The 26,073-nt window shown below is 34.2% G+C and overlaps 1 protein-coding gene across 1 annotated transcript; it reads left to right on the forward strand.

Moving 5' to 3' along the window:
• Positions 1-7,928: 7,928 nt before the first annotated feature.
• Positions 7,929-25,865, forward strand: RGS21 (regulator of G protein signaling 21). The gene is made up of 4 exons (XM_032262905.1): positions 7,929-7,948; positions 8,042-8,103; positions 12,439-12,605; positions 24,514-25,865. Exons 1-4 carry the CDS (start codon positions 7,929-7,931, stop codon positions 24,715-24,717), a joined length of 453 nt encoding a protein of 150 aa, XP_032118796.1. The 3' UTR covers positions 24,718-25,865.
• Positions 25,866-26,073: the final 208 nt, after the last annotated feature.

Below are 26,073 nucleotides of genomic sequence, written 5' to 3' on the forward strand. Positions count from 1 at the left end.
CAAAATAAATAATCCTATACAAGATGTGTTGGCTTGTTATATTTCCTTTTAGTTTCACACAGTAGCCTTGTGAGACAGGTATTATCAGTACTATCAATAGCAAAGAGACTCAGAAATGTCACGGTTATTGTCCAGATGAATAATCCACATTTGCATATGAACTTCTTACTCTTGTCTCAAAATTTATGCCTATTCTATTACTTACCTACCTTCTTTTAGGCAGGGTTTTAAGGAGGGGAGTTCCCTAGATGTATTCATTTACTATTGCTTTAGTAAAAGTTCATCAACTTAGTTGCTTAAAACAACACACATTTATTATCTTAGAGCCCAGGGTACCCGTATTAGTCTGTTCTCATTTTGCTGATAAGACATATCTGAGACTGGGTGATTTATAAAGAAAAAGAGGTTTAATGGACTCACAGTTCCACTTGGCTGGGAAGGCCTCGCAATCACAGTGGCTGAAAGGCACATCTTACATGGTGGTAGATAAGAGAGAAAGAGCCAACCAAAAGGAGAAACCCTGTATAAAATCATCAGATCTCGTAAGACTTATTCACTACCACAAGAACAGCATGGGGGAACCACCCCCATGATTCAGTTATCTCCCACCAGGTACCTCCCACAATACATGGGAATTATGGGAGCTACAATTCAAGATGAGATTTGGGTGGGGACACAGCCAAACCATATCAACTAGAAGTCCGAAATCAGTCTCATTGGGTCAAAATCAAGGTGTTGGCAGGGCTGGCTGCTTCTGGAGGCTTTGAGGAGACAGTCTCTTCCCCTGCCTTTTTCAGCTTCTAGAGGCCACCTACATTCCTTGGTTTGAGCCCTTTCTCACATCACTCCAACATCTTGTTTTCATTCTCAAATATCCTACTACTAGACTTTAACCCTTCTTCCTCCCCGCTTATAATTACACCTGGTCCAAAAATATACCAAAAAGTAAAGAGCATCAACATAATGAAGAATTTACATCAACTAATGGGCAAAACAGCCAGCTAACATCAAATGGCAGTATTAAACTCACATATATTATCATTAATCCTAAATTTAAATCGACTAAATCCCCCAATCAAAAGACACAGCCAAAACCCATCGGTATGCTGCATCCAGACCCATCTCACATGCAAGGATACACAAAGACTCAAAACAAAGGGATGGAGAAAGATTTACCAACCAAATGGGGAGCAAAAATTAATAAATAAATAAAAAGCAGGAGTTGCAATTCTCGCCTCTGATAAAATAGACTTTAAAGCAACAAAGATCAAAAGAGGCAAAGAAGGACATTACATAATAGTAAAAGGATCAATGCAACTAATGATCCTAAATATATACGCACCCAATACAGGAACACCCAAATACATAAAAATTATAAAGAGACTTAGACTCCCAGACAATAATAGTGGGAGACTTCAACATCAATATTAAGACAGATCGATGATACAGAAAATTACAAAGATATCCAGGACCTGAACTCAGATCCAGAACAAGTAAACTTAATAAACATTTATAGAACTCTCCACTTTAAATACACAAAATATACACTCTTATCAGTACCACATCACACCTACTTACAGGTTTAAATGAAATATTGATTGGCTGCTTGTTTGTTATTTTCTTCCCTCATTTATTCCTGTCTCCATTATTAAGCACAATTAATGGCATAAAGGAGGTTTTCAATATCCATTTTTAGGCTGCATTCTAGCCTGGGCAATAAAGCAACACTCCTGTTTTCTCTCCCTCTTCCTCTTCCTTCCTCTCCTTCATTCTTTTTTCTTTCTTTCTTTCTTTTTTCTTAAAAAAAAAAAAAGATGGTTTGCAGTTTCATCCATGTCACTGCAAAGAACATGAACTAAAAATAATAATAATAATAATTACACCTGGTCCATCAGGAAATCTAGGACAATCAACTTCTCTTTTGTGACAAAAAGTCATATATTCAGGTGTCGCAGGCATTAGGACACAAACATCTTTGCAGGGAAGGTTGTATGCTTAGCTTGCCATGCTGTGCATAAGCTCTGATAATGGCGTCTACACCTGTTGGACTACAAGCTGATGATATTTAGATGCCCCAACAGAATCTACATGCAATCTTTTGTTAACATACATTGAATTGTCAAGATACAATAAAGCATCATTCAGCCTAAGAAAAAAGCTTATTTCCTCACCTGCCCATTGTATTATGAGTCTTAAGTTTGATAAATAAAATCCAATTCTTAGTTTTTCTGAACAAAGAAAAGAAGATTGAAAGGAATGGAAAGTGCACATTAAACAAGCAATAATTGTGGTTGTGGAAGGATTTATGAGAAAAAGCATGCTTACAATTGCACTGAACTCAAAATAGAAATTTAAATTTTTGTTTTAATGTTTTAATGTAAAACAAACCTAATCCTGACTCCTATTTCTTAAAGACTTTGCATTTATTTTTACCAAGAGGGTTCTTTAAATGTTGATAGTTTATTTTCCAAACTGTACTATTTTCAAACATATATTATAAAATTAAGACTTCATTATCCCCCTGAGCAAAACAAAAAGTCAAAATATGTTTAATGAATCAGTTTTTGCTTATCATAAGAAAATTACTTAATGGTGCTTGAATTAACAAAAGGGATTGGGCTAATTGATGATTTCCCTTCTTAATGATACACTGAATTTTTAGGTCATTTCTTCTACTTCTCTCAATCTCATTAGTCCAGGGCCACTCATACTAAGGATTTCTATAGATCAACTAGGGCACTTCCACGCTAAGTCAAAGAAAAGAACATTTTCCACCTTCTTCTCACTCCTTTTTTTTTTCCCACCTTAAAAACTGTCAATCTTTCAGGAGTTTTTAATTGACACTGAGGGTCATAAACACGTAACAGTTGAATTTTACTACCAAAGAACTCTATTGCATTGAGGTAAAAGCTTGACAAAGCATGGAGTTATAAAACTTTGACTATAATTAAAATTACCAATATATTGCCTTTATTTTGATAAATACATTAGCCTTATTACATTAAACATCTCATTGCATAAAGAAATATTGGCATAAAATGACATGAGATCCACGGTTACAAGTAAGAGAGAAATGTATGTTACTAAGCTATAAAAACTGCATAAATTTCAAATAAAACTGCAGTGTCTATTAGAATATTTTAGTTCATGAGTAAAATTGCTTAAATAGCTAAACATATGTAACTGTTTAAGATAAGTATAAATATAGAGCCTTCCTCAGATTCTCTGAAAATCAAAGAACAAAGGGAAACAAAATGATGTTTTAGATTAAAGATGTAAAGGTGAATACTAACTATATATATATATATATATATTTCAATATGTATATCATAGTATATATTGATTTAACCTCCTGTGAACAATAGTTGTCTTGTAAATAGATTAATATGAACTTTAGAAAACAAACTTTCAAACGAAATTTATTTCAATGATGCCATAGGCTCAGAGAAATGTAACATTTCTTTGAAGTGTTATTTATTACTTAGATGTTTAAGTGCTTTGACCAATGAAAAGTTAATAGCAAAATGAAAAAAAGCTGAGAATAGCATGATTTAAAGAATGCAATTTGTAACCCAGAGGATAGGTATTTGCACACTAATTGTAATGTTCCTGCTGTCACATTACCTTCAGCTTGAAGATCAGTCAGAAAGAGAAACTCGGCATCATCTGTGACAGACAGTGGAACGAAAAATGCCAGTGAAGTGAGTTGCTGTTTCCAGCTATTTTTACCCCAGAATGTGTACAAATGAAGCATTTGAGCCTTCCTTAGTCTCGATGTTTACATCCTTCAGTTATGATAAATACTCTAATAGTTGGCTTTCTTCCTGATTTTTTCTCCTTTCTCTATTCTTTTTGAAAATATGTCAAGAATTTGTGGCTTACTTTTGCGATTTATTCTTTATGTGGGCTAAAGAAAGATTATAAAGTCAAGATAGGCCACTGAGCTTTCTTTATGTAATGCTTTCTAAAATTATGAGCTGAATTAGAGACATAACATAGACATGATCCTTGCAAAAATTATCACAATACTTACTGAAAAATTTTTATATGGATATTAAATGCTGGGTAAGGAAGCAGCTGTCACTTCCTGGAGCACATGGACTCCTTGCTTGAGTTTTCCATTCTCCAGCACACTGCTAATTGAGTGTGAACAGCTAAGTTGTTGGATTCCACATTTTTTAATGCAATACAACTGGTTCTAGCTGGCACAATTAGCAAGATAACTGGTAGCTTTCACGCAGTTCCCATCTGGCCTGGCTCTTCTCCGGACATATAATATGGGTACTGCTAGCCTTGATGGCACCTGCCTAATGAAGAAAATAGAAAGGAAAACAGCCAAAACCCCATGAAGTACGAAGTGTCATTTTGGCTCAAGACACAGTGACTTTTCATGGCAAATCATACACGAACAAAAACCTACTCTGATTATGCATCCCAATTTTACGAGAAATAAACACACAAATGAGAAGAGCCAGACAAAACTTCTGTTAAAATTCAATGAAAGGAAGAAAAAAAAGAAATGAGGGCGTGGCCATTGTCCATTTATTTCAGATAACACATATCAAGTAAAAATCAACCAAGTCAGTAGAGTTTAAAATCAATCACCCTCTTTTTTCTTCAACTTTTATTCAATAAATTTCTTTCTTAGCATTTATATAGTTACATTTCTTGAAAACACAAGATGATATTTCTTACTCCCATCTACCATAAGACATGTCCTATTTTTATTTGATAATACACAAGCTTTAAGAATCTCTGTCTTGTGTAAACTTTCAATTGAGCAGCTAGTTACCACAATTTCACTATTATTTAGAGGAAATATGTTTCTATGAAGTATGATAAATCTCTATTACAGAAAAATCACTTTCCAGATAGTTATTATAAATGTTCTAAAACATGAATAAAGTACAAATATATGTGTATTAACTCATCTCTTGTATTTAAGAAACATGAAAGAATTTGGGTTAAAGCAGACACACTTGTGTTTCAATTCTAACTCTGTCCATTATTGTCTGTGGAATATTACACTACTTACTTGTATACCTGACCCTCTTTACTCATTGGTAATATTGGAATAAAACAGACTGTTATTTTTCAAGATGAAATGAGGTAAAGTATATGACATGCTTAACACAATATGGTATACATTGTAAACATCTAATACATTTCTGTGCATTTTAGTGCTGTGATAAATATTATATTTCAGTTTATTCATATATGCCACAATTTGCTCTTCCACAAAATGACAAGAAACCCCAAATTTTACAATTTTAACTGGTAACAAACAAGCATTACTTCTTAAAATAGTTACATTTTACCTAATTTCTTAAAAGAAGTGCTGTATGACCTCCAACTCTTTCAACATCTCAGATAGTCAAAATTCACCTTTCAGGATAAGAAATAGGCTAGAAAAGAATGAGCTGAGGGCATTCCAAGCATTGTTACATGCCAGTAGAAGTACTCCTTCAGAGCTGATGGGCAGTATTTTCTCTTTATAACCATGTCAGCATTTTGTGGACCTTAATTAATACGAAGATAGTCGCACATCCATAATTCTATTACCTATAGTATTCCATGTGTTTATCTATAAAATATCTGTAACATTTTACTATGTTTCAGATTCAAATATAGATCTCTATATTTCAAATATTTATATCTATAATACTATATCTCCATAATTCAGAACATTAGGAACTTTTCTTTTATCCTTGGTTCCATACCATCTCCTACACTTTGCTTTCTTTCTTTCACTGCTTCTCTACATTAATGAAGACAATAAAAACGGCTATTATTTATTTAAATGCCTTCATTCTATAAATACTCCTTTACGTCCAAAAAGCTCTTCATGGAATATGCCTTTTTGCTTCTGACTTAAGTAAAACCCACCTGTCCCTAAAGGACACGACTTGTCCTGACGCCTTCTAAGTGGATGCTGGCTATTCTCTTCAACCTTATACACCTCAGAGTTGAGAGTGAGGTCCATCATGATCCATTAATTCCCCAGCGATATTTTCACAGCATTTTTCCTCTTCTCTTGCCCAGAACACCCTATGTCTTTGAAGCTAATACAATTTAGCTATACCTTTCAATAATTTTTTATCATTGTAATTTATCAGAATTTTGAAGGCCATTTACCCTCTTCCATTGAAGGCTTTAATATGCGCCAGTAGTTGCAGTTTTGTCATCTTTTGTTTACTTGTTAATATGTTCAATATTTCATAGACTAGACACACTGTTCTTGGTGCTAGAAAATAACATTTAGTCCTGTCATCAGATAACTTACATACTAATGGGAATATAGATGTTTGTCTTTGAATGAATTTGTCTAGATCCTATTTTTCACTGTTTTTCCTGGAAACCTGTTCCTCATTCAAAATGGGCATTCTGCATGGCCAGGCTCCTCTCTATCCTATTCATTAGAATATGTTCCACAGGTCTAAGTAGCTTTTAATTTGAATACCCTGCTAACAACCAAATTTTAGTGTACAAATAAGAATATGTTTAAGCATGTGTATTTTAAATGACCATATGATAACTTTAGAATTCCTAAAGGATCTAATATTTGAGTTATATAAAATATAAGCTTATTCGAGAAACAGGTTATAGAGTACACAAAATCTCTTCAATGTAAAATTAAATCTAGGATTGTGTCTCATCCTCCATTTATGAAAGATAGAAACTGAAAAACACAATTTTTGTGTCCATTTGAATGAAAAAAAAGAAAAAACACCATTTCCAAATGGTTTCGCAGGTAATCTTGTGTCTGCAAGATTTACTAAGTCAAGAGAGGAAAGAAAGTCAGCTGCTTACAACTGGTGAAGGAAATTTAAGATTGGAAATGTGAGCAATGGAAAACAGTAAAATGAGTTCTTAGCTACATTGTCTTCACTGTGTGTCCTCAACGAGGATGACCATTATCAGCTGAAAATGCAACAGCAGCTGCACCAGGAGAGGGAGTACAACCAATCCTAGCGAAAACTATAAAACTGCAGCAAATCACAGGAAGTCATAGAAGGCAAAAGCGTAGGAATCACTTCACCCTAATCTATTTAAGATTAGTCACCTTGCTGTGCAAATACAAAATTTTTATTAGAATTAACATATATGAGTTTTTCTCTATTTTACTGATAATTTCAATACAAACTTTAAACTGGACCCTCTCTTTCTATAATTAAGTCATTTGTACATCACAGCTATATAATCCAACGTGTTTTTTTTCTGGGCAGAAGATGCATTCTATGGATAGGGGCTTCTTTCATCAGGATCTTTGTTTATTAAGAGGAATAATATATGATGTATTTGCATCTCAAAAAATTTATATCTTAAACCTGATTTATTATTTCTACATCACATCCCCAAAAGTAACACTCTGCAGAAGACTTAAGTCTATAAATTTTTTGACTGCTTTGGAAAAGATATTATTCTGTCTTGACAGATTCCTAGATTTAAATAAATCATATCAGACCTAGAAGTATACCAGTCTAAAGAGAAATAAAGGCTGCCTCAGAGTAGGAAAAGACTTTTTGAAATATTATGAACAAAATGTTTTTAAGATCATCACATGATAGAAATTCTTAAAACGTTTTTGAGCTTTTTTGAGATGCATAATTAAGAAATAGGTAATTTTTATACTACAAAAACTTAGAAAATAGCTTATTCATCACCATTGCTATCATAACTTTTTGACTAGAGTAATGCTACATAAATTAACAAATAATATATTCATAGTTGAAAAGATATTCACCATTGATCCACAGAACCAATAACTTTTACGCTTTTATTAGAATTTTCAAATGATATTAACACTGTCAGCTAGATTAATAAATAATTTGCTGATGTCAAATTACATCCCACTTTATGTCACTATAACTATCTACTGTAAAATAACATTATATAACTTTTTGACCTTTGGCTGTTTGATTAACAGCATGAACTTCATTAGAATGATGTAATTCAAAATATACATAGCTCAAATATTATTACTGGTTACAGAAGAAAAAGATCACAATGCTATTTTCAAGGGTAGATGCTGTTTCTACAGGTCACCAACTACAGAAGCAATGACATGGTCTGAAAATATGGACACACTTTTAGCCAACCAAGGTAAGATCTAGCTAATAATAGGCTTAAAATACAATAATTAAATATAAATAAATTCTGAAAGTTGGTAACATATCATAAAGTATGAACTTAATGAAGTTTAAAATTCTTGACAATCATAAATTCATAAAAAAATAAAATCTAAATGGAATCAGGTTGGGCCTAAAATAAGTTTGTAGGAACTCTGTACTTTAAAACAAAAGGAAAATTCAAAGTATCAAGAGAAATTTTCGGTTCCTTAGACTCACTTTAGCTTTTTTTTTTAATACAGAGTCTCACTCTGTCAATCAGGCTGGAATGCAGTGCCATGATCTCAGCTCACTGCAACCTCCACCTCCCGGATTCAAGTGATGCTCATTCCTCAGCCTCCTGAGTAGCTGAGATTACAGACAGGCACCACCAGGCCTGGCTCGTTTTTGTACTTTTAGTAGAGACAGCGTTTCACCACGTCTTCCAGGTTGGTATCAAACACCTGGCCTCAAGTGATCTACCTGCCTCGGCCTTCCAAAGTGCCAGGGTTCAGGTGCGAGCCACTGCGCCAGCCCTAGGCTCACTATAATTTTGGTTTTTGTTTTTTGTTTTTGAGATGGAGTCTTACTTTATCACCTAGACTGGAGTGCAGTAACGAGATCTTGGCTCACTGCAACCTCCGCCTGCCAGGTTCAAAGGATTCTCTTGCCTCAGCCTCCTGAGTAGCAAGAACTACAGGGGCATGCCACCACATCCAGCTAATTTTTTTATTTTTAGTAGAGACGGGAGTTCGCCATGTTGGCCAGGCTGATCTAGAACTTCTGACCTCAGGTGATCTGCCAGCCTCGACCTCTCAAAGTGCTGGGATTACAGGCATGAGCCACCGCACCCAGCTGGCTCACCATAATTTGATGTATATCATGACAGCCTTTGGCACAAGTTGAAAGAAACATACAAACTGTTGAAAAGTTGAAAATTTAAATAAATCACGTGATTTACACGTACTCTTGGCCCAAATAAAAAGTATTTTAAAGTACTTTATATCAATTGAGTTATTCTCATTTTCAGTGAATATGAAAACATATTAAAATGCATATCTGTACATTAATATGTATATTGTGAATATGTATTTATAATTGATAGAATGATATTCAGTAAGGTCATTTTGGCCAATTATAAATACAATATCCTAGGCTTTAACACAATATCTTAGTCGACACAAGTTATATACAAAATAATCATTTACAAAGATATAACTTCTGTTTGTGTTACAAATAATCAGCAATTCTATCTCATCTGAAAGGGGAAAAATGGCACTGTGAAACACAGATAGAAAATGTTTATAATATAGTATTATTTGTATAAATCAAATGGCATTTTATTTTAAATTCATAAACATAAAAATTAGATTAGAAAAATGTAAAACACATAAAGCTGAATAAATTCTTCATAGCTACTTATTTATGTATAAAGTTAGACTGACTTAGATGAATTTAGATACTATAAACATAGTATTTCTAAGTAACTAATTTTTAAAGCATAAACATCAAATAATCCGTGTAACTTCCAGAATCCACCTAAGAAGATACATTAAAGACATTAGAATATGAAATTGCAGTTTTCTAAGTGTTAAGTGCTGTATTTCCTTTCTCCTTAAGTGTATAACCAATGGGACAGATCAAGTTTGCTGAAAGCCTTACTGAATTATCTCTGTGTGTTGTGACTCAGAAGGCTCCAGAGTAGTGGAAGTCTATACAACAGTGCTACAGAGGAGAGGCAGGAAGGGTGAGATGAAGGCCAATTCTTTTCTCTGCATACCCTCTGGGATTTTATATTTCATGCCCACATGAAATAGAAAAGTCATAGATTCATCTGAACAGTTTGGTTTTGCTTTTTATAATACCAGAGATATGGCAATAGCACAAATGCTTTCTAATGCTTTAAACAGCTAAAGGACTTAACAAATTACCTAGTTGTTTTTGTTGATTTGGAGACATACTTTGCATGCACTAAGCATATGCATTAGCTTAGTTTTCACCCCATAATGCTGACATATTCCATTTAACACCCTTTGTTGATACTAACCAGTAAGGATTCCATTCTGTGGAGCGTGCCCTCTGATAATAATTTTATGTACCATATTACTTTAAAATCATTTGGCATCTTCTGAACATTGAAACTATGTATAGCGGAGTAGATCAACAAAATATCATGTTCAACACAGAGGTAACTAGCCCCAGGTTTAGTGGTTTAAGTTGTTTATTTTGTTCCATTGGGTCCTAAACCAAGCTATGGGAGGAGGAAAACATTGTTAGTTGAGAGTAGCCCCTCATTAAATAAGTGGCGAGCAGGAGAAAATAATAATTGTATGTTGATCTCTAACTTCCCATCTCTCTCGGATGCATTTAGAAAATCTTCCTAAGGAGAAGCTCCATATGCCTTGATGATGCACATATAAAATATTGCCAGGCATGATTCTACAATATTCTTTTCATATTATTAAATAACACTTTATTTTCTATATAAAACAGATCTTAGCATAAATTCTGCTTAAATCTCTGAAATTCATCATTGTTTGAACTGAATTCAAGAAAAATTTTAATTGAGTGTTACTAAGAGGATTTTTATAACTAAATTTGTGTCACAGAAACTTCTTGGACGTATTTTTAAATGCGAGGAATGTGAAGTTAATTGAATTTTTATATAGCGCTCATATATTAACCACAACCACTCTCCAGTATTTCAACCAAGACTTTTAACTGGCACCTGATAACCTTTTGCAATGACTTGTTATTTGAACTTTATTTCAAATAACTTTTTAAAAATCTGTTAAATCTATTTTAATCCAGTGTTTTCAGACGCTTTAATTCTGCCCCAGGAAGTCCTTTTCTATCTTGATAAACTTCACTTTTGCTTTCTACAGGCAACAACCCATAAACAACAGAGTTAATCCTTTTTTCATTCACTTTTCTTTTATTATTTTCTATTTCTGTAGCCAATTTTGTTTATCCCCTGCTTTTCCAAAAACTTACTTCTCCTGAAATTTGGAACTTGAAGGATTAACTCTCTTCGCCTGCAGGAAAGGAGCAGCTGCTTGGAGCACATGCAAAGGGAGCCCTCCTGGCAGGTGGGGGAGAAAACCACCCACATTTTGGAAGGCAAATTTCTCTGAGTGGCAAAAGTGCTGACATGTTTTACTCCTCGGAGAGATATACATTCTCACAGAGGCAGCCAGAAAAAGGGTACAAGCTGTGACACTGAATAACATGACCCACATGTATTGGTTTAGTTTTGTCCGCAGTGGGAATACCATCATGATCTTTCCGACCTGTTGTGTAACTAGAGGCGTTTACCTTCTCATGTAAGCCCTGGGTATGCCAAAGGAGAATGTTTCCTGGCACGTTGTGATGAGGAAAATAGAGAAGGGAGGATCTAAACAAATGGTCACAATATCAAATACCTCTGGGAACAAGTAAATTTGACTGAAAGTAAGATAAGGGGAAGAGGTGAGACCCGCGGGAATCACGGACTGCAAGCCCTGCCGGTTGTTCTTAAATTTAAAAGAGCATATCATAGGCAAGCCAAAGTAAACAAGCCTGTGAGTAAGTGAGTCCGTTTGTAGTTCCTGGTCTAAAGTTTCTGGAGAAGTGCATGCTAAGGATAATACCTGGGAGGAGGAGGAAGACACCATGAACAGGTACTGCAAGGGAGAATGGAAAGCAGCAATGTTTTACGTAAGGCAGCATTGGAGGAGAACCCACATGTTTGTATTTACTTTATGGAATTAAAATTGCTTATTGACACAGGAGAGAAGGATTCACACCAAATATCTTGCCAGTTACTTTCTCGGCTTTGAGATTGAGTTGGCTGTATATTTACCCAAAACTAGTAAATGCTAGCTCTTCTTCCTTTGCTTTAAGCCCAAACCAATACAATTTAACACTTTGGCATCAAATTTTGTTACTTACCAACTCATAGCAACAAACACATTCTGACCCTGAGCTGAGTATAACGTCATTACTTTGACCTGGGCTTAGTGCAATAAACCTTAACAGCAAGATCCATGCACTTCCTGTGAAGTGACTACCGTCAAGACCGCCAAACTTTAGATTTCTCAAATAGAAAAAGTACAGGTTTTCTTGGTTAGCGAATCTCCTTGTAGAAATATATATTTTTTATGTTAACAATTGCTAATCCAAAATAAATTCTCCTAAAACTAGCAACTAAAATATACACTACATTTAGGTGGAACGCTCAATATTTGCCACTGAATACTCAGTAGGTGCTCATACTATACAATGTTCTCGTTTTGGTCATATTACTACTCTGTATGCTATTATACAAAAGTTTTTCTCATATATTTCATAGCTGGTCTAGATGCTTTTCGAACATTTCTAAAATCAGAGTTTAGTGAAGAAAATGTTGAGTTCTGGCTTGCCTGTGAAGACTTTAAAAAAACGACAAATGCAGAAAAAATCGCTTCCAAAGCCAGGATGATTTATTCTGAATTCATTGAAGCTGATGCACCCAAAGAGGTGAGTGAACTGCTTCAGAACAGTGAAGCGCCATCCCCTAACAGATCTGCCCCCAATGAGAAGACCTTAAATCCATCTAAGGGATAATCAAATTGTCACTATGTGTCTAAATAGAAAATGTCAGTAGATTCCAATGGAAGTTCCTTAAGATGATTCTCTTTTTTTCATTGATTCAGTATTTTTCAATACTTACTATATTCAATACTTTCAATACTAACATTTCTGTCTCCTTGGAACAATACTCAGGCCCTTGAAAAATAATGCCTAATATCTCAAACAGTGCTAGAGCCAAAGCAAAATAAATCCTACTTCCAAATGCTGCTGAATTTCCAGTGTAGTTTCTTCTTTTTCTTTTGCAAAACAGGAGTTAGACAAAGACAATATGGGTGGCATCCTTGAATATTTAAAAAAATTAATATGTGGTGATTAATTTAAACAAATTAACATGTCACTTGCCTTTATTTCTTTCATGGTAAAATTGAGCCAAAGATGGGGGGCTCTGTACCAAGTGATCAGGACTCATCTGTGCTGCTTCAAGGTCAGGGACCTAGAAAAAGCCTTGGAGAGAAACCTGCAATGACTCTGATCATAGCCCCTAAAAGTGTTTTGTGTGTGGAATATCTCATTTATAGTTGACTGAATTTCCAGAGCCAAAACCATGATCATCTCCACATTCTTCTAAAATTTTAACAGTAAAGTTTAAGCAATTTACATTTGTAAACTGCTTTGGATTTGTTGCTGAATATATTATGTAAGCAAAGAGCATTCATGCTTAAGTAGTCTACAAACAGGAAACTCCATTAAACTACTAGTATCCAACATAAACTACTAGTACCAGTCATCTTTCCTACAAGAGCTAAATGTTGATATCTTTATAAGTGACCAGCACTATATATTCTGTTCCAAAATGAGGAGGATTCATGGAATGAGAGGATGGTTGTATTTACAGGAAAAAAGATAGACTAGATAAAATGTAAACACTCTCAGAAAAGATGAGACATAATTTAAGTTACCATATTGCTAACAGTTCAAGTTTTGGATAGACATCAATTACTGCAGCATGTATTCGTCTAGTATTACATTAATGGCCACAGGGACAAATGAAGCATGGCCTGGAATTCACGGGGGATAAAAGAACTTTAATTCCTATGGAGCTATTTCAACATTTATTTCCAAGTCACCATCTAAAAATCAATACATAATTCAGGAAAATTGACAATGTTGCATGTAAGATTTGTCAGGTTGATTGATGTGTCATTCCCTAAAATGCTTTGAAATTAACCCTGCAAATATCCTACTTATTGTTATATTGCTTTGAAAGTCGTATTTTTTCCTCCTTGATGAATTCATCTAATTAACAGTATTTGCTTTAGGATAATATTTTGAAGTGTTGTATGTGAAAAATCTTCTAATAGGAAATGTCTTTTAATTATAGCTTAATTTAAGGTTATAATATATAATAAATTATCAATTTTAATAAAATAGTTTATTTCCCTAACTTTTTTTCCAAAATTAGTTTATGTTGTAATAATTTAACTACATAGTATAGCTATTATTTTGGGATATAAAACTCACAACTTTTTATAGATTGTCCATCTAATTTTGATAAAATAAAACAATTAAATTTATGGCTGCTTTTCAGGTAATAAATTATAGTCTTTCTTTGAAGTGTCTCTAAAAATGCTACTATTAGATATTACCAAATTAATTGAAGACATGCAAGTATAGATATGTATATAAATGGCCTATGTTTATATATATTTATATAGACGGCCTATGTTTATATATATACATATATATATACACACATATATTTGAAATAGCCTTTCTATTATTTACTATTAATCGTTTTCTATTCAAATTACTAAAGGGAGTTTGCTTGTTATATATTATACCAATTGCAATCTTTAAGGCATTTCTCTATAGTTCATCAGTTATATGTTAACTATTGTGATACTATTAATATATTTATTCATTAAACTGATTTTTTGAGGATCTGTTCCCACAGTGAAGTTACAGAGTTAAAGAAGAGACTGACACATAATAAAACTAGTCAAATACATAATAGGTGATATAATAATACAACTTCATTGAAAGTTAATTATTAGCATGGTAGGAAAGAGTGATTTCATCTACCTGGAGAGTTAAGGCTAGACTTGCAGTATGGTTCACACATGAAAAATGAGTCCTATTTTAAGAAAAGAACAAATGAAGAAACACATTTCAGCACTGAGAGCCCCAATATGTAAAGCTCCCTAGCATTTTCCTGAAATTGCAGGCATTTTGATGTCGCTAATGTGAGGAGAGGAGCTGCGGATGAGGTGGGATAGGCAGGCGGCAGTAGAGATAAAGAAATGACGGGAAGTACTCTAGATTTATTGAGTAGACAGACTTGACAAGACCAGGTGACATATTTGAGACGGTTGGAAGATACGATTTTTACTAGTAGAAAATTAAATCAGGAAGGATATTTATATGGAAATAGTCTCCATTTTTCTATATTCTGTATTCCATGGTAGTTGTATAACTGAATCTTATAAAGAATCTAAATTATAACCAACTTCCTTGATAAAGAACAATAACAAGGTCACGTTACCTATGTCATATGCCTGTTATACCCTGTTTTCTTTTTTTTCAACGTCTTATATCTGTATTTCATTTATTTCACTGCTAATATAACTTAATAATTCTTTACTGATGCAATTGGACAATTTCAATTAAACTATGTAAGACTTACTAAATGATCCCCGACTATAAATTGACATTACTAATGGGAATCAGTTTCCTACCTAATAGGCAAAGACTACATATTGAACTTTCAGGTCTCTACAAGAGATGATCATTTCAGCTGGATTTTATGTCCTCTCCTTTAAAGCGCTGCCTTCTCTCTGGATCCCAAATTAATAGGGTGTTAGTATGATGCAGCAGGAAAAACTAAAGTTTAGAAATATCTAGAGCTGGGTTCAAATCCTGATCCCTCACTTGTATATAATTTTGTCATAAGCTATTTATGTTTCTGCCTCAGTTTCCTCATCTGAAAAAGCATAATACATTAACATAGGAAAAATGAGAATGATACATGAGATCGTGTGTCTAGGGTTTACGCCATGCAGAACAGTTTTCAAGGAATGTTAATTCCTTTCTTTCTTTAAACAAGTCATGATAAGTGCTATTGAAAGTAACTATTGAAACAACTCTTAGCTTATTTCTAAAAGCATATGTAGACAAGGAATGTTAAGACTTGAAAGAAGTGTAAATGTGAACACATATTATAAAAATGGGTTTACAAATTGCCAGGTCCAAATTAAAAGAGTTGCTCATTGAATAAATTGTGCCTAGAAGGCTTCAGGAGAAAATACAGCAGAAAAAAAAATTATGACCCAGGTATTTTGACTAAGTGACTTGAAAGTAAAAAAAAAATTATTAGGGAAGCAGTAAATATTTTTAAAGTGTCTCTACTTTATACATACTTATAACGTGGGAGTGGCAAAGAAAATTCTTAAATTTGTATTTATTTTTTCTTCAACTTGGATCACTAATTTCAAATTAGTGAATTTTCAATAAAATATTACTTTGAGAAAATAATGTTTTTAAATATTAATATTTTCAGATTCAGCTAAGAGATTAACATATTTTAAATATATACATTTATGTCATCTTTCCTCTATATTGAAGTCATAGAGGATGAAAATATGTCATTAAAGATAAATTTTAATGTTAATTGTCATTGTATTAAATTAGAAAATAGAATCAAATGGTGGAATGTTTAAAAATTATGTTTTCAATTTCAGACTATCGACAATCCATAAAAAACACATTGGTAGTTTCTTAAGTTTAAACAAAGCATAAAATGTTTAATTCTTAAGTGTATCTAGCAAATGTGAGGACACTATACCTCATAAAACAAAGAAGAACTTATAGTCCCAAAGGGGAAAACACCTTCAGGGGTCTGTGCAGGACACTTTTAACGTTTGTGTTTAGCTTCCTACTTGTATCTTTGATGCAACACAGTGCTCCTTATCGAGTCACGTTATCTTTCACATCAGTAAATGTTTTTTCTTTTTTTTTTTTTTTTTTTGAGACGGAGTTTCGCTCTTGTTACCCAGGCTGGAGTGCAATGGTGCGATCTCGGCTCACCGCAACCTCCGCCTCCTGGGTTCAGGCAATCCTCCTGCCTCAGCCTCCTGAGTCGCTGGGATTACAGGCACGCGCCACCATGCCCAGCTGAATTTTTGTATTTTTAGTAGAGACGGGGTTTCACCATGTTCACCAGGATGGTCTCGATCTCTTGACTTCGTGATCCACCCGCCTCGGCCTCCCAAAGTGCTGGGATTACAGGCTTGAGCCACCGCGCCCGGCAGTAAATGTTTTTTCTTCTGCACCTACTCACATCCTTACAAGATAAAATCCCTCCATGGAAGGGAAGCTCGGCCTAGGCAGGAGAACAGATAATAAACACATCAGTATAACACAATGTGTTGCTGTGCTAGGCAGCTCTTGATAAGGAAACATAAGAAAATAAAATAAGTAGAAATTCTACCTTTACTCTGGTTCTAAAGAACCGTCAATATAGTTGGGTTAAAAAATAACATGTATAGAACTAGAGAAAATGGCAAAGCAGGAAATCATTAAGTGCAAAACAAAGATGAAATTATTTTTATGATACCTGGAAGGATATGCTGACTGAATAGCAGTGAGACAGCAGCATATTGAGATAAGGCCCTTATCATATATAAGAATAGTTTTAAACTGAGTCTTAAGGTAAGACATAGACATACCCATTATTGGCAGAGAAAAGTCCTTGAAAATAGGCCTCTAGAAGCATTTTATGCTATTACTGTAATGCCAATTTGTATACTCCATTTTACATTCGTATTTTTTCGGTGCATTTAAATGCCACTTCCTCCATATGTTGATGTTATTTTGAGTAGCTTATTTCTGTCCTGCAGTGACTACTGATAGATAAAAGTGCTCCCCCAGCTACAGAATCATCTTTGGATACAATGTGTTTGATTATTTGTTAATTTCCTAAGTTTTTGTTCATTAATCAATACTTGAATGTCTACTATCTGCTAAGCATTACGCTGGTGCAACTAAGAAAAAGACAGTCATGGTCCCTTAGTAGATCCTTCCCCGTATTCTGGTAGGAAGATGCCAGATAAAAATCAATAATTACAATAAACTTCCATGAGTGTCCTAAGAAGGAAATACAAGGTAAGGTGGTAGAATGCAACAGGAAAATCCAAGCCTAGACGATCAGGGAATTTATTTCGAAGAAGTGTAAGTTTTGAACAGAAATTTGACTGTAGAGGAAAACTAGACAAGATGAGAAGAGAGAAAAATAGGAGAGGAAGAGGAAGAAGGGCCAAGCAGACGACTCGCCGGTGCCCAGAACACTGGGCCAGCAGTGAAAGGAGCCTAGTACGGTGTGTGTTCAAGCAGAAATGGAGGCAACTGCGCCTTCTGGATCCCTATGATTTCGGCATGTGTATTCACTCCATCTTATAGAGCTCTCCTTCAACAGGAGAAAGGGAGACACAGGAAGACGGAGGTAGAGAGAGAGAAAAGGGGCGCTAAAGAAACCATAAATAATATCTGCACAGAGCTTTAAATGGATTATCTCATTTGGTCATCGCGCTCACTCTCTTAGGGAAGTATTACACTCATTCACATTTTAAGGTGAAAAATAAGCTGAGCCTTAGAGATAAAAGCCCTGCAGTCATTATGATCCATGGAGAAGGAGGCCTTCAGCCCATGCTTTAGGTTTCAAATTTCTTCCCCTAGGTCCGCCACTCATTTTAAGTGTTTATGACACAGCCTGGGATACTTGATGTTTATGCTAAAGGCAGAAGCATAAAATTATCTAGTCACATACAATATATCTTCCTTTCTATCAAAAGTTTTCTCTTCTCATATTCTAATTTGTGTAACTTCTTAGACTGTGAAGCCCAGATTTAAATATGACATTAGAAGAAAAAAGTGTCAGAAGTATTTCTTCTAATAACCCACAGAATCAGTCTGTGCTTCAAAAAATAATTTCTGCATCTCAACTCAAAAACCAATGGCTCAGGTGTTATTTAAACTTCCGTGTCTCTGTGCCACTTCAATTGACCTTAGATTAGCATGTTGGCGCCGATGAAGGAAACAGGTCAATCTGATTCCCTTTCAGTTGCTCCAGCGTAGCTGTAGCTTTGGTACAGCTATTCTTAGCAATCTGTACATGTTATGATTTAATACATGTCATCTCCTTTATCACCACAGACATCGGAGAGGCATCTGGTTTCTATTCAATTCTGTCTTTGCTTTGACTACTTGTCTAATTAATCAAGATGGTTTTGAATTACATTTCTCTCACTTTTCTTTCCCAATTTAAGGTGCTAATCCTACCTCCCAACTTGTATCATTTATTTCTGCCTCCAAAGCCAAGGACAACAAAAGGGTCCAGTCTTGTGCAGGGATGAATTCCTTCTAGATGTTACAAACTATATTATATTCAACTTTAATAGCCACCTTTGAGAATACACTTTAGGATATTCATTTGCTTTTAATGATGCCAAAATGAAGTAATACTTGAGGTGTTAGCGGTGATTAAAAGAATTATGCAACCAAAAACATGATGATAGATGGCCTTAATTTGAATAGTAATTTTTAAGCTCTGTTGTGAATGAGGTCTAGATGCTGCTGGCTCCATTTTTGTAAGGCGTTTTACATATGCATGCACACACTCTTTGCATAATGACTGTCTCCTGCTACTCTATACATTCTAAATGAGGAAAGGCTATCTAATTTGAATGTGAGAGCACAGTTGAAAACTTTTCATTCAAATTATGTAAAAATATATAAAGCACAGTTTAGGGTCACAAGAGAGCCAACAGGTACACTTTAAAATGTGTTCTTTCTGCTGAAGTAATTTGCTGAAAGCCAAAAGAATTTAAGACTGCCAGTGTAGAGAAAATAAATTTGGTGTGCATCACTTTCAGTTAACAAAAATCACATGCGTGTTAAAATACCCTGGGTCTTTATAATAAAATTGTTTTTACACAACTACCTCAAACATCATTCAGAAAGCAGTCATTTTAATGCAATGGATTGTTGTCAGTGCCAGCTGTGTCAAGACATTTTCAAAACTGATGGGATTTAAAAGTCTCTAAACGGTTGTGATGACATCTCAGCTGTCATTTTCTAAGAACCACAATCCTGTGTCTTGTTTTCTAAGACTGGCAGTGGAGTGGAGTCTGACATCTAAGATAATTATGACCTTTTGAAAAATAAGCAAATAAAATGTTGTTTCACAAACATACTATCGAAAGTCGTTGAAACCAAAGGGTATTCATACAAACAAAATACAAGTATTTATATCAGTAGATAAAATACATATGGCACTATTTCATTAATTGTTAGAAGATTCAGCCCATGCTCTGCAGTTCACAGTTTGAGAGGCTCAGCAAAGTCTAAGTTTCCCTGTAGCTTCCAACGGCTCAGGAGTGCCTTCAACACGCAGCTGGAAGTTCTGAGTTTCTAGAGGGTCACCTCCTGATGGAGTCCCACCTTCAGTATACTTCAAACTCAATATTTCACCTGTCTCACTTTTACAGAGAGAAGTGTATCCAAGTATCTTCTGGTAGAATCCAGCCAAAAATCACATTTGAGAGGAGTGCAAGGTCGGGAGTGCAGTTCACAGACATGTCCCAAGGGGTGACTTTATTAAAGGAATATATATATGTAATATAGATAATATGTAAAGAAATATATGTATATGTTTATGTAAATAAATGTGTATATATATATGTTTATATATATATATATATATGTATGTTCCAGTTTACCATTCCATGTGCAAGCCTCCTTTTTAATATTTCAGTTATATATAATATATATGTATAATATATATTATATATATAGAAAACTCACTAAAATTTCAAGTGAGTTGAGAAGAAAGTATAAGGCACACTGGATAGCATAGTTTCATGCATCAACAGAATTGACTTCTAGGGCCATTTAACAAAATCTATTACTCCCTCTTAATGGAAATATTTTAAATAGGCTTCTAGGAGTGGATTTCTTTCCCCCATACTGATTAATCTCTCACCATTTCTTTTCCTGTTTCTACTCATAATCCAGTATGTATTATAAGGAGAAGAGACACTCCTTATCCATTCTCTGCTTACACTCACTCTCCTGATGATCTGTTCCAGTTCTATGGCTATAAAGGGAATCTCAAACTTAACAAATTTACATCTGAGTCCTGATTTCCTGCTCAAAGCTTTCTTCAACCCAAGCTCTCTCCATCTCTGTTAATGACAACTCTTTTCTTCTCTATTCTGGCTAAATAATTTGTAGTCATCCCTTGGCTCTTCTCTTTTTCATATACCCTATATTCAATCCACCAGCACTTTCTGTCATCTCTTTCTTTAGACTATGTCTAAAATCCAGCCATTCTTAAAAAGATGTTCTCCCTTGCCCTGTCTCATAACTATTCAATCACAAGTCCCATTCATTCTACTTTCTGAATAGCTTTGATGTCTATGCACTTCCCTTTACTCTCTGTGACATTACCAAACCTAATTCACCACAAATTGTCCTCCTGATCTTCTGGAATGGTATCCTAATTTTTCTTTCCTTCATCCACAGCCAGCTATGACACCACATGGGAGCCAGCGATGCTTTTTCAAACATGTGGTTACATCAGTCCCTTACTTAAAATTCTCCTCATTGGCCTCAGAATAAGTAAAAAAGTCCTTAACAAGACCTACAATGTCCTACATGATTTGGCACCTTTATGCCTTTTGCAATTTGCCTTTCTTCTCCTCAAAACCCACAGGGCTTCTTCCACTTTACCATTCCAAGTGCAAGTCTCCTCTTTGATATCTCAGTCATACTACTACTTGAAAAATGAGCTTAAAATTTCATTTCCTTCAGAAAGCTCTTCCTTTAAGAAACACATATTTTCTTTGGGGTTGCTTTTTCCAAATCTGTCTTCTTGATTGACTTTTTACCTTAATCATCTTTTATCTTCAAATCCTAGCAGAGTTCCTAAGCACCTACTCCATAAATACACCAAATGTATAAGCTGAAAAATTACTAAAAATAAAATAGCTAGGTTTTCAAAAATGTGTTAGACTTTATCCCCTGCAAAAGGATAATAATATCTACCTTATAAGGGTGTGTGATATTTAGCATAAAATAGCCATTTGAAGACAGCACATCAGTACTAGTATTTAATTAAAATAACATTATTTACAGTTAAAATAATCATCTTGAAGTATCCTTATGATCATTTTAGAGTTGATGTTATTACTCAAAATACTTTGCCATGGAGAAGGCAAGAGTCACTAAGGAAATTCTAGAAAAAAAAGACGTGAGCAGAACTTGAGGAATATATATCTGCTCTGTTTATATTTTTGAAAGACTTGTGGAGAATAAAAACATTAGTAAAAGAAATAGAGAAAAGAAAGTAAACAAAAGACAACTTAATTCCAGGTCATGAACTATTGAATCCATCTGTAGTGACAAATCTTTCTCTGATAATCATACTGAACACTTAACATTATCAGAAGCTTTTGTATTCAAATCTGTTTAAGAAATCAATTTTCTGGCAATTTTTTTTTTTTGGACTGAGTCTTGCTCTGTGACCCAGGCTGGAGTGCAATGGCATTACCTCAGCTCACTGCAACCTCCAACTCCTGGGATCAAGCAATTCTCCTGCTTCAGCCTCCCAAGTAGCTGGGATTGCACGTGCCTGATACCACACCCATCTAATTTTTGTATTTTTAGTAGAGACGGTGTTCACTATATTGGACCAGGCTGGTCTCAAACTCCTGACCTCAGCCTCTCAAAGTGCTAGGACTACAGGTGTGAGCCACCATGCATGGCCGATTTTCTAGATATTTTTAAACCAAAATTGAATATAATAAAAAGGAAATTATAGTGACTTACTTTCTGTGAACAAGGAAGGCTTCTTAGAGGATATTCAACTTAAGCTAAATAATAAAGGAGGAAGAAGATCTGTGCAGGATACAATTGTGAGGAAAGAGGAATTTTAGATGGTAAAACAAAAGTTTTAGGTAAAATATTCACTTTGGGAACCGAAAGTAGTCCAGCTTATGCATATCAATAGGAAAAAATAGAAGTTAATTTCAAAATAACATATTAAAATCAGGGTGTGAAGAATCTCAAATGCCACAGTAAGATGTTTAAGTTTTACGTTATAGAAAATAGAGTTTTCAGCTGAATTTTTATATGATAAAAGTTATATTTTGGTAAAACTGATTTAGTAATACTGTTCACTATGCTCAGAATGGAAAGATACTGCAAAAAGAGGCATCAGATAAATGGTAAATTCCCTAGCTTAGGGAAAATGTTGCTTGTGAAACCCTAAGCTGGAGAAATAAGAGAATGAGCAAGACCATTGTGAAATTAGGAAATAAAAGAATTTACATGTATATGTGCATGTACACACACACTGACACACAAGATAAGTGATCAGAGAAAAAAGAGGTGTCAAAAAATTCCTATGTTTCTAGCTCAAACAACTTGAAGAAATAAAATTACGTTTACACAAACATTTGGGTATGATGTTTTGTCACTGACATTAAGCTGAATTGTCAAGACACAGCTTTATATGACTACTGAATATCTCCAGAGAACAGTATATCTGTTCATCAGTTACCTATCAATTGCTGATGCTGGTAGTTCCTTAGTAGGAAAACAGGCAAATAAGAAAAATGATGAGAATAAGTCTGAAGTACAAGGTTAATATATTTCAATAATAATATTAATTAGCATTATTATGTTGAAATTGAAGAGTTCTCTCTAAAATTTAAACATTATTTTAAACAAATGTAGAACCATTTTTTCACTATCTAATACATGTATGTATTGAGTCCTTACAGTGTGCCAGGAATAGTACAGGATGTTCAAAATGTAAATATATGTGTGTATATATATTTACATAGATATATGTTTGTGTAATAATACAGAAATTAGCCGGGCATGGTGGCGCATGCCTGTAATCTCAGCTACTCGGGAGGCTGAGGAAGGAGAATCGCTTGAACCTGGGAAGCAGAGGTTGCAATGAGCCAAGACTGCACCACTGCACCCCAGCCCGGGCATCAAGGGAGAAACTCCGTCTCAAAGAAAAACAAAAATCTTTGAAACTTCATGACTATTTTCAGTTTAAGTTAGATAACTTTGATATAAACTTTTCTGCTTCTCAGAACATATCCTGGAATATGTGGGTTCCTAGTATCTCCACAAGCAGGTTTGGAGCATTTTATTTATTTGCAGGTGAATGGTGTGTTTCAATATAATAGATCTCCATCAGACCTGCTGGAAACGCCTATGGGTGGAAATGCCAAGGAAACAGGGACATTATATATAGATACATATTCTGTGGGACAGATGGGAATCAGTGAAGAGGGGATGTCATTTCATCCTTTATCAAACAGAAAGAAACACAAATCAAAAAGAAAAGCAGTGTTGTGAGGAACAAAGGAAAATATGGAGAAGGGGAAGGAGCTGGTGTATTCCAACCTAATACATTCCAGTAATAGTTGTGCCTACTAAAAATCACATTTTATGTGTTCACATCAAAGTATCTGGAATGAAAAGGAAGGTGGAAAAAGAATGTAAAGTTGTAAAACACCTTGCTTGCTTTTTCACTTTGCCTTTTTTTTTTTTTAAATAAATCTCAAAATAAGGTTTTACCACTGTTCCCTGTCAGTGCTACCCTTCTCAAGCAAGGAAAAATAATTAAACCAAGCATGTATTTTGCATTCTAGAAAATGAATACATGACCTTTCTGCTATTTTGGATCAGATTAGCTTTGTGTTTAGAAATAATATGTGTGTATAAACTGTGCATTCTTTGATTAAACTAATCCAATGACATGCAACTTTATTTCCCACAGATTAACATTGACTTCAGCACCAGAGACCTCATCTCAAAGAATATTGCTGAACCAACACTCAAATGCTTTGATGAGGCTCAGAAATTAATCTATAGTCTCATGGCCAAGGATTCTTTTCCTCGATTTCTAAAGTCAGAGATTTATAAAAAACTGGTCAATCGTCAACAGGTTGCAAATCATAAAAAATGGCTCCCTTTTTTGTGAGGAAGGTAAATGTTAACTAATTAATCACTGTACTTCATTCCAGGCTACAGTAGTTTAAATATACAAGCACAATGCATGTCTTTTGTTTTGTTTTTAGGATTTAGAAAATATTTTTTTTTTACCCAAGCAGACAAATAACGTTTTGTCTTACAAACACATCAAGCCTGAATTTCTAAGTCATTTGTTTAGAATGTATTTGTTTTACCAGCTACTTAATCTCCTACTGGCGGAGTGCAAACAAAGTTTATAGAGATATTTGAAACTGAATATTCTTCTTACATTATAAATGTAAGGAATTATACATATCTTCACGTGGCAGAATGGAAGACTTTTGAGCATCATATACGCGATTTTAAATACCATTGCTTTATTCAAAAATCTCACTTTTGTAAAAAGAGAAATTCTGAACCAAAATACAAGCATTCATTTAATATATTTAACTGTTTTTTTTTCAACCATTTATTTCTAACTATTTCTAATAATGTGGTGGCTATGGAAACTGCTATATCTCTCAAATTATTTTGTTTTTAATCACGGGAATGTATATGGCTGAATGCACCATGGACCAAAGTTTTTCAAAATATATCACTTGGTTCAATTCAATGACATCATATATGAAATGTGATGAGTTATGTAAGAAAAGGGCCTTAAGGGTGGGGAATACTGATTTTCTTATATTAATAGAAATACAAAAGAAAGAGGAAGACTAAGGAACATGGATAAATCCTTATATGATGAAGTATACAGCAAGTCATAAAATTTAAAAATTTGCAAACTTATCTACTCGATTGTGGGGAAGTATTCATTCACTCCTTCCGCACTGATACTTGTTTATAAAACCCAATTTTTAACATGCATCTATTTTTAGATGTTTCTAAAATTGTTTCATTCTATATATAAATATCCTGTGACAAATAGGAATAATTTCATTTCAATATGAGAAGCTGTAAAGATTGAACAGATCTCCCATGTTTCCCTTTTCTTTGCACAGATTTATTCATCTGTACTGATATTTGTATTTTTAGATTGTTTGAACATTAAAAAATGTAGGAAAAATAGCATGACTTATTTTATGTTTTCACAAACTACTCATTTGATAAACAAAATTTTGTCTCCCCTTCGTCATGAAAAATAAACATTTAAACATATGCAAATGGAATATTCCCTGTACATTTGCAAATTCTTGAAAAGAAGACATAAATAGAAATTGGTTGTGAAGCATTCAGTGTGCCTAAAGGTGCACTTAGTGGAAAATAGCTATACGTTTTAACATTTATTCTAGAGATTCCAACCTTATTTACTCTCTATTTAAATGGGAAACTTTAAAATTATTCTCAGAGAAGAAATAGACTTCTG

The sequence above is a fragment of the Sapajus apella genome, unplaced genomic scaffold (genome assembly GCF_009761245.1).
Source record: "Sapajus apella isolate SASKATOON/1434 unplaced genomic scaffold, GSC_monkey_1.0 scaffold132, whole genome shotgun sequence".
In the NCBI taxonomy this organism is placed as follows: Eukaryota; Metazoa; Chordata; class Mammalia; order Primates; family Cebidae; genus Sapajus; species Sapajus apella.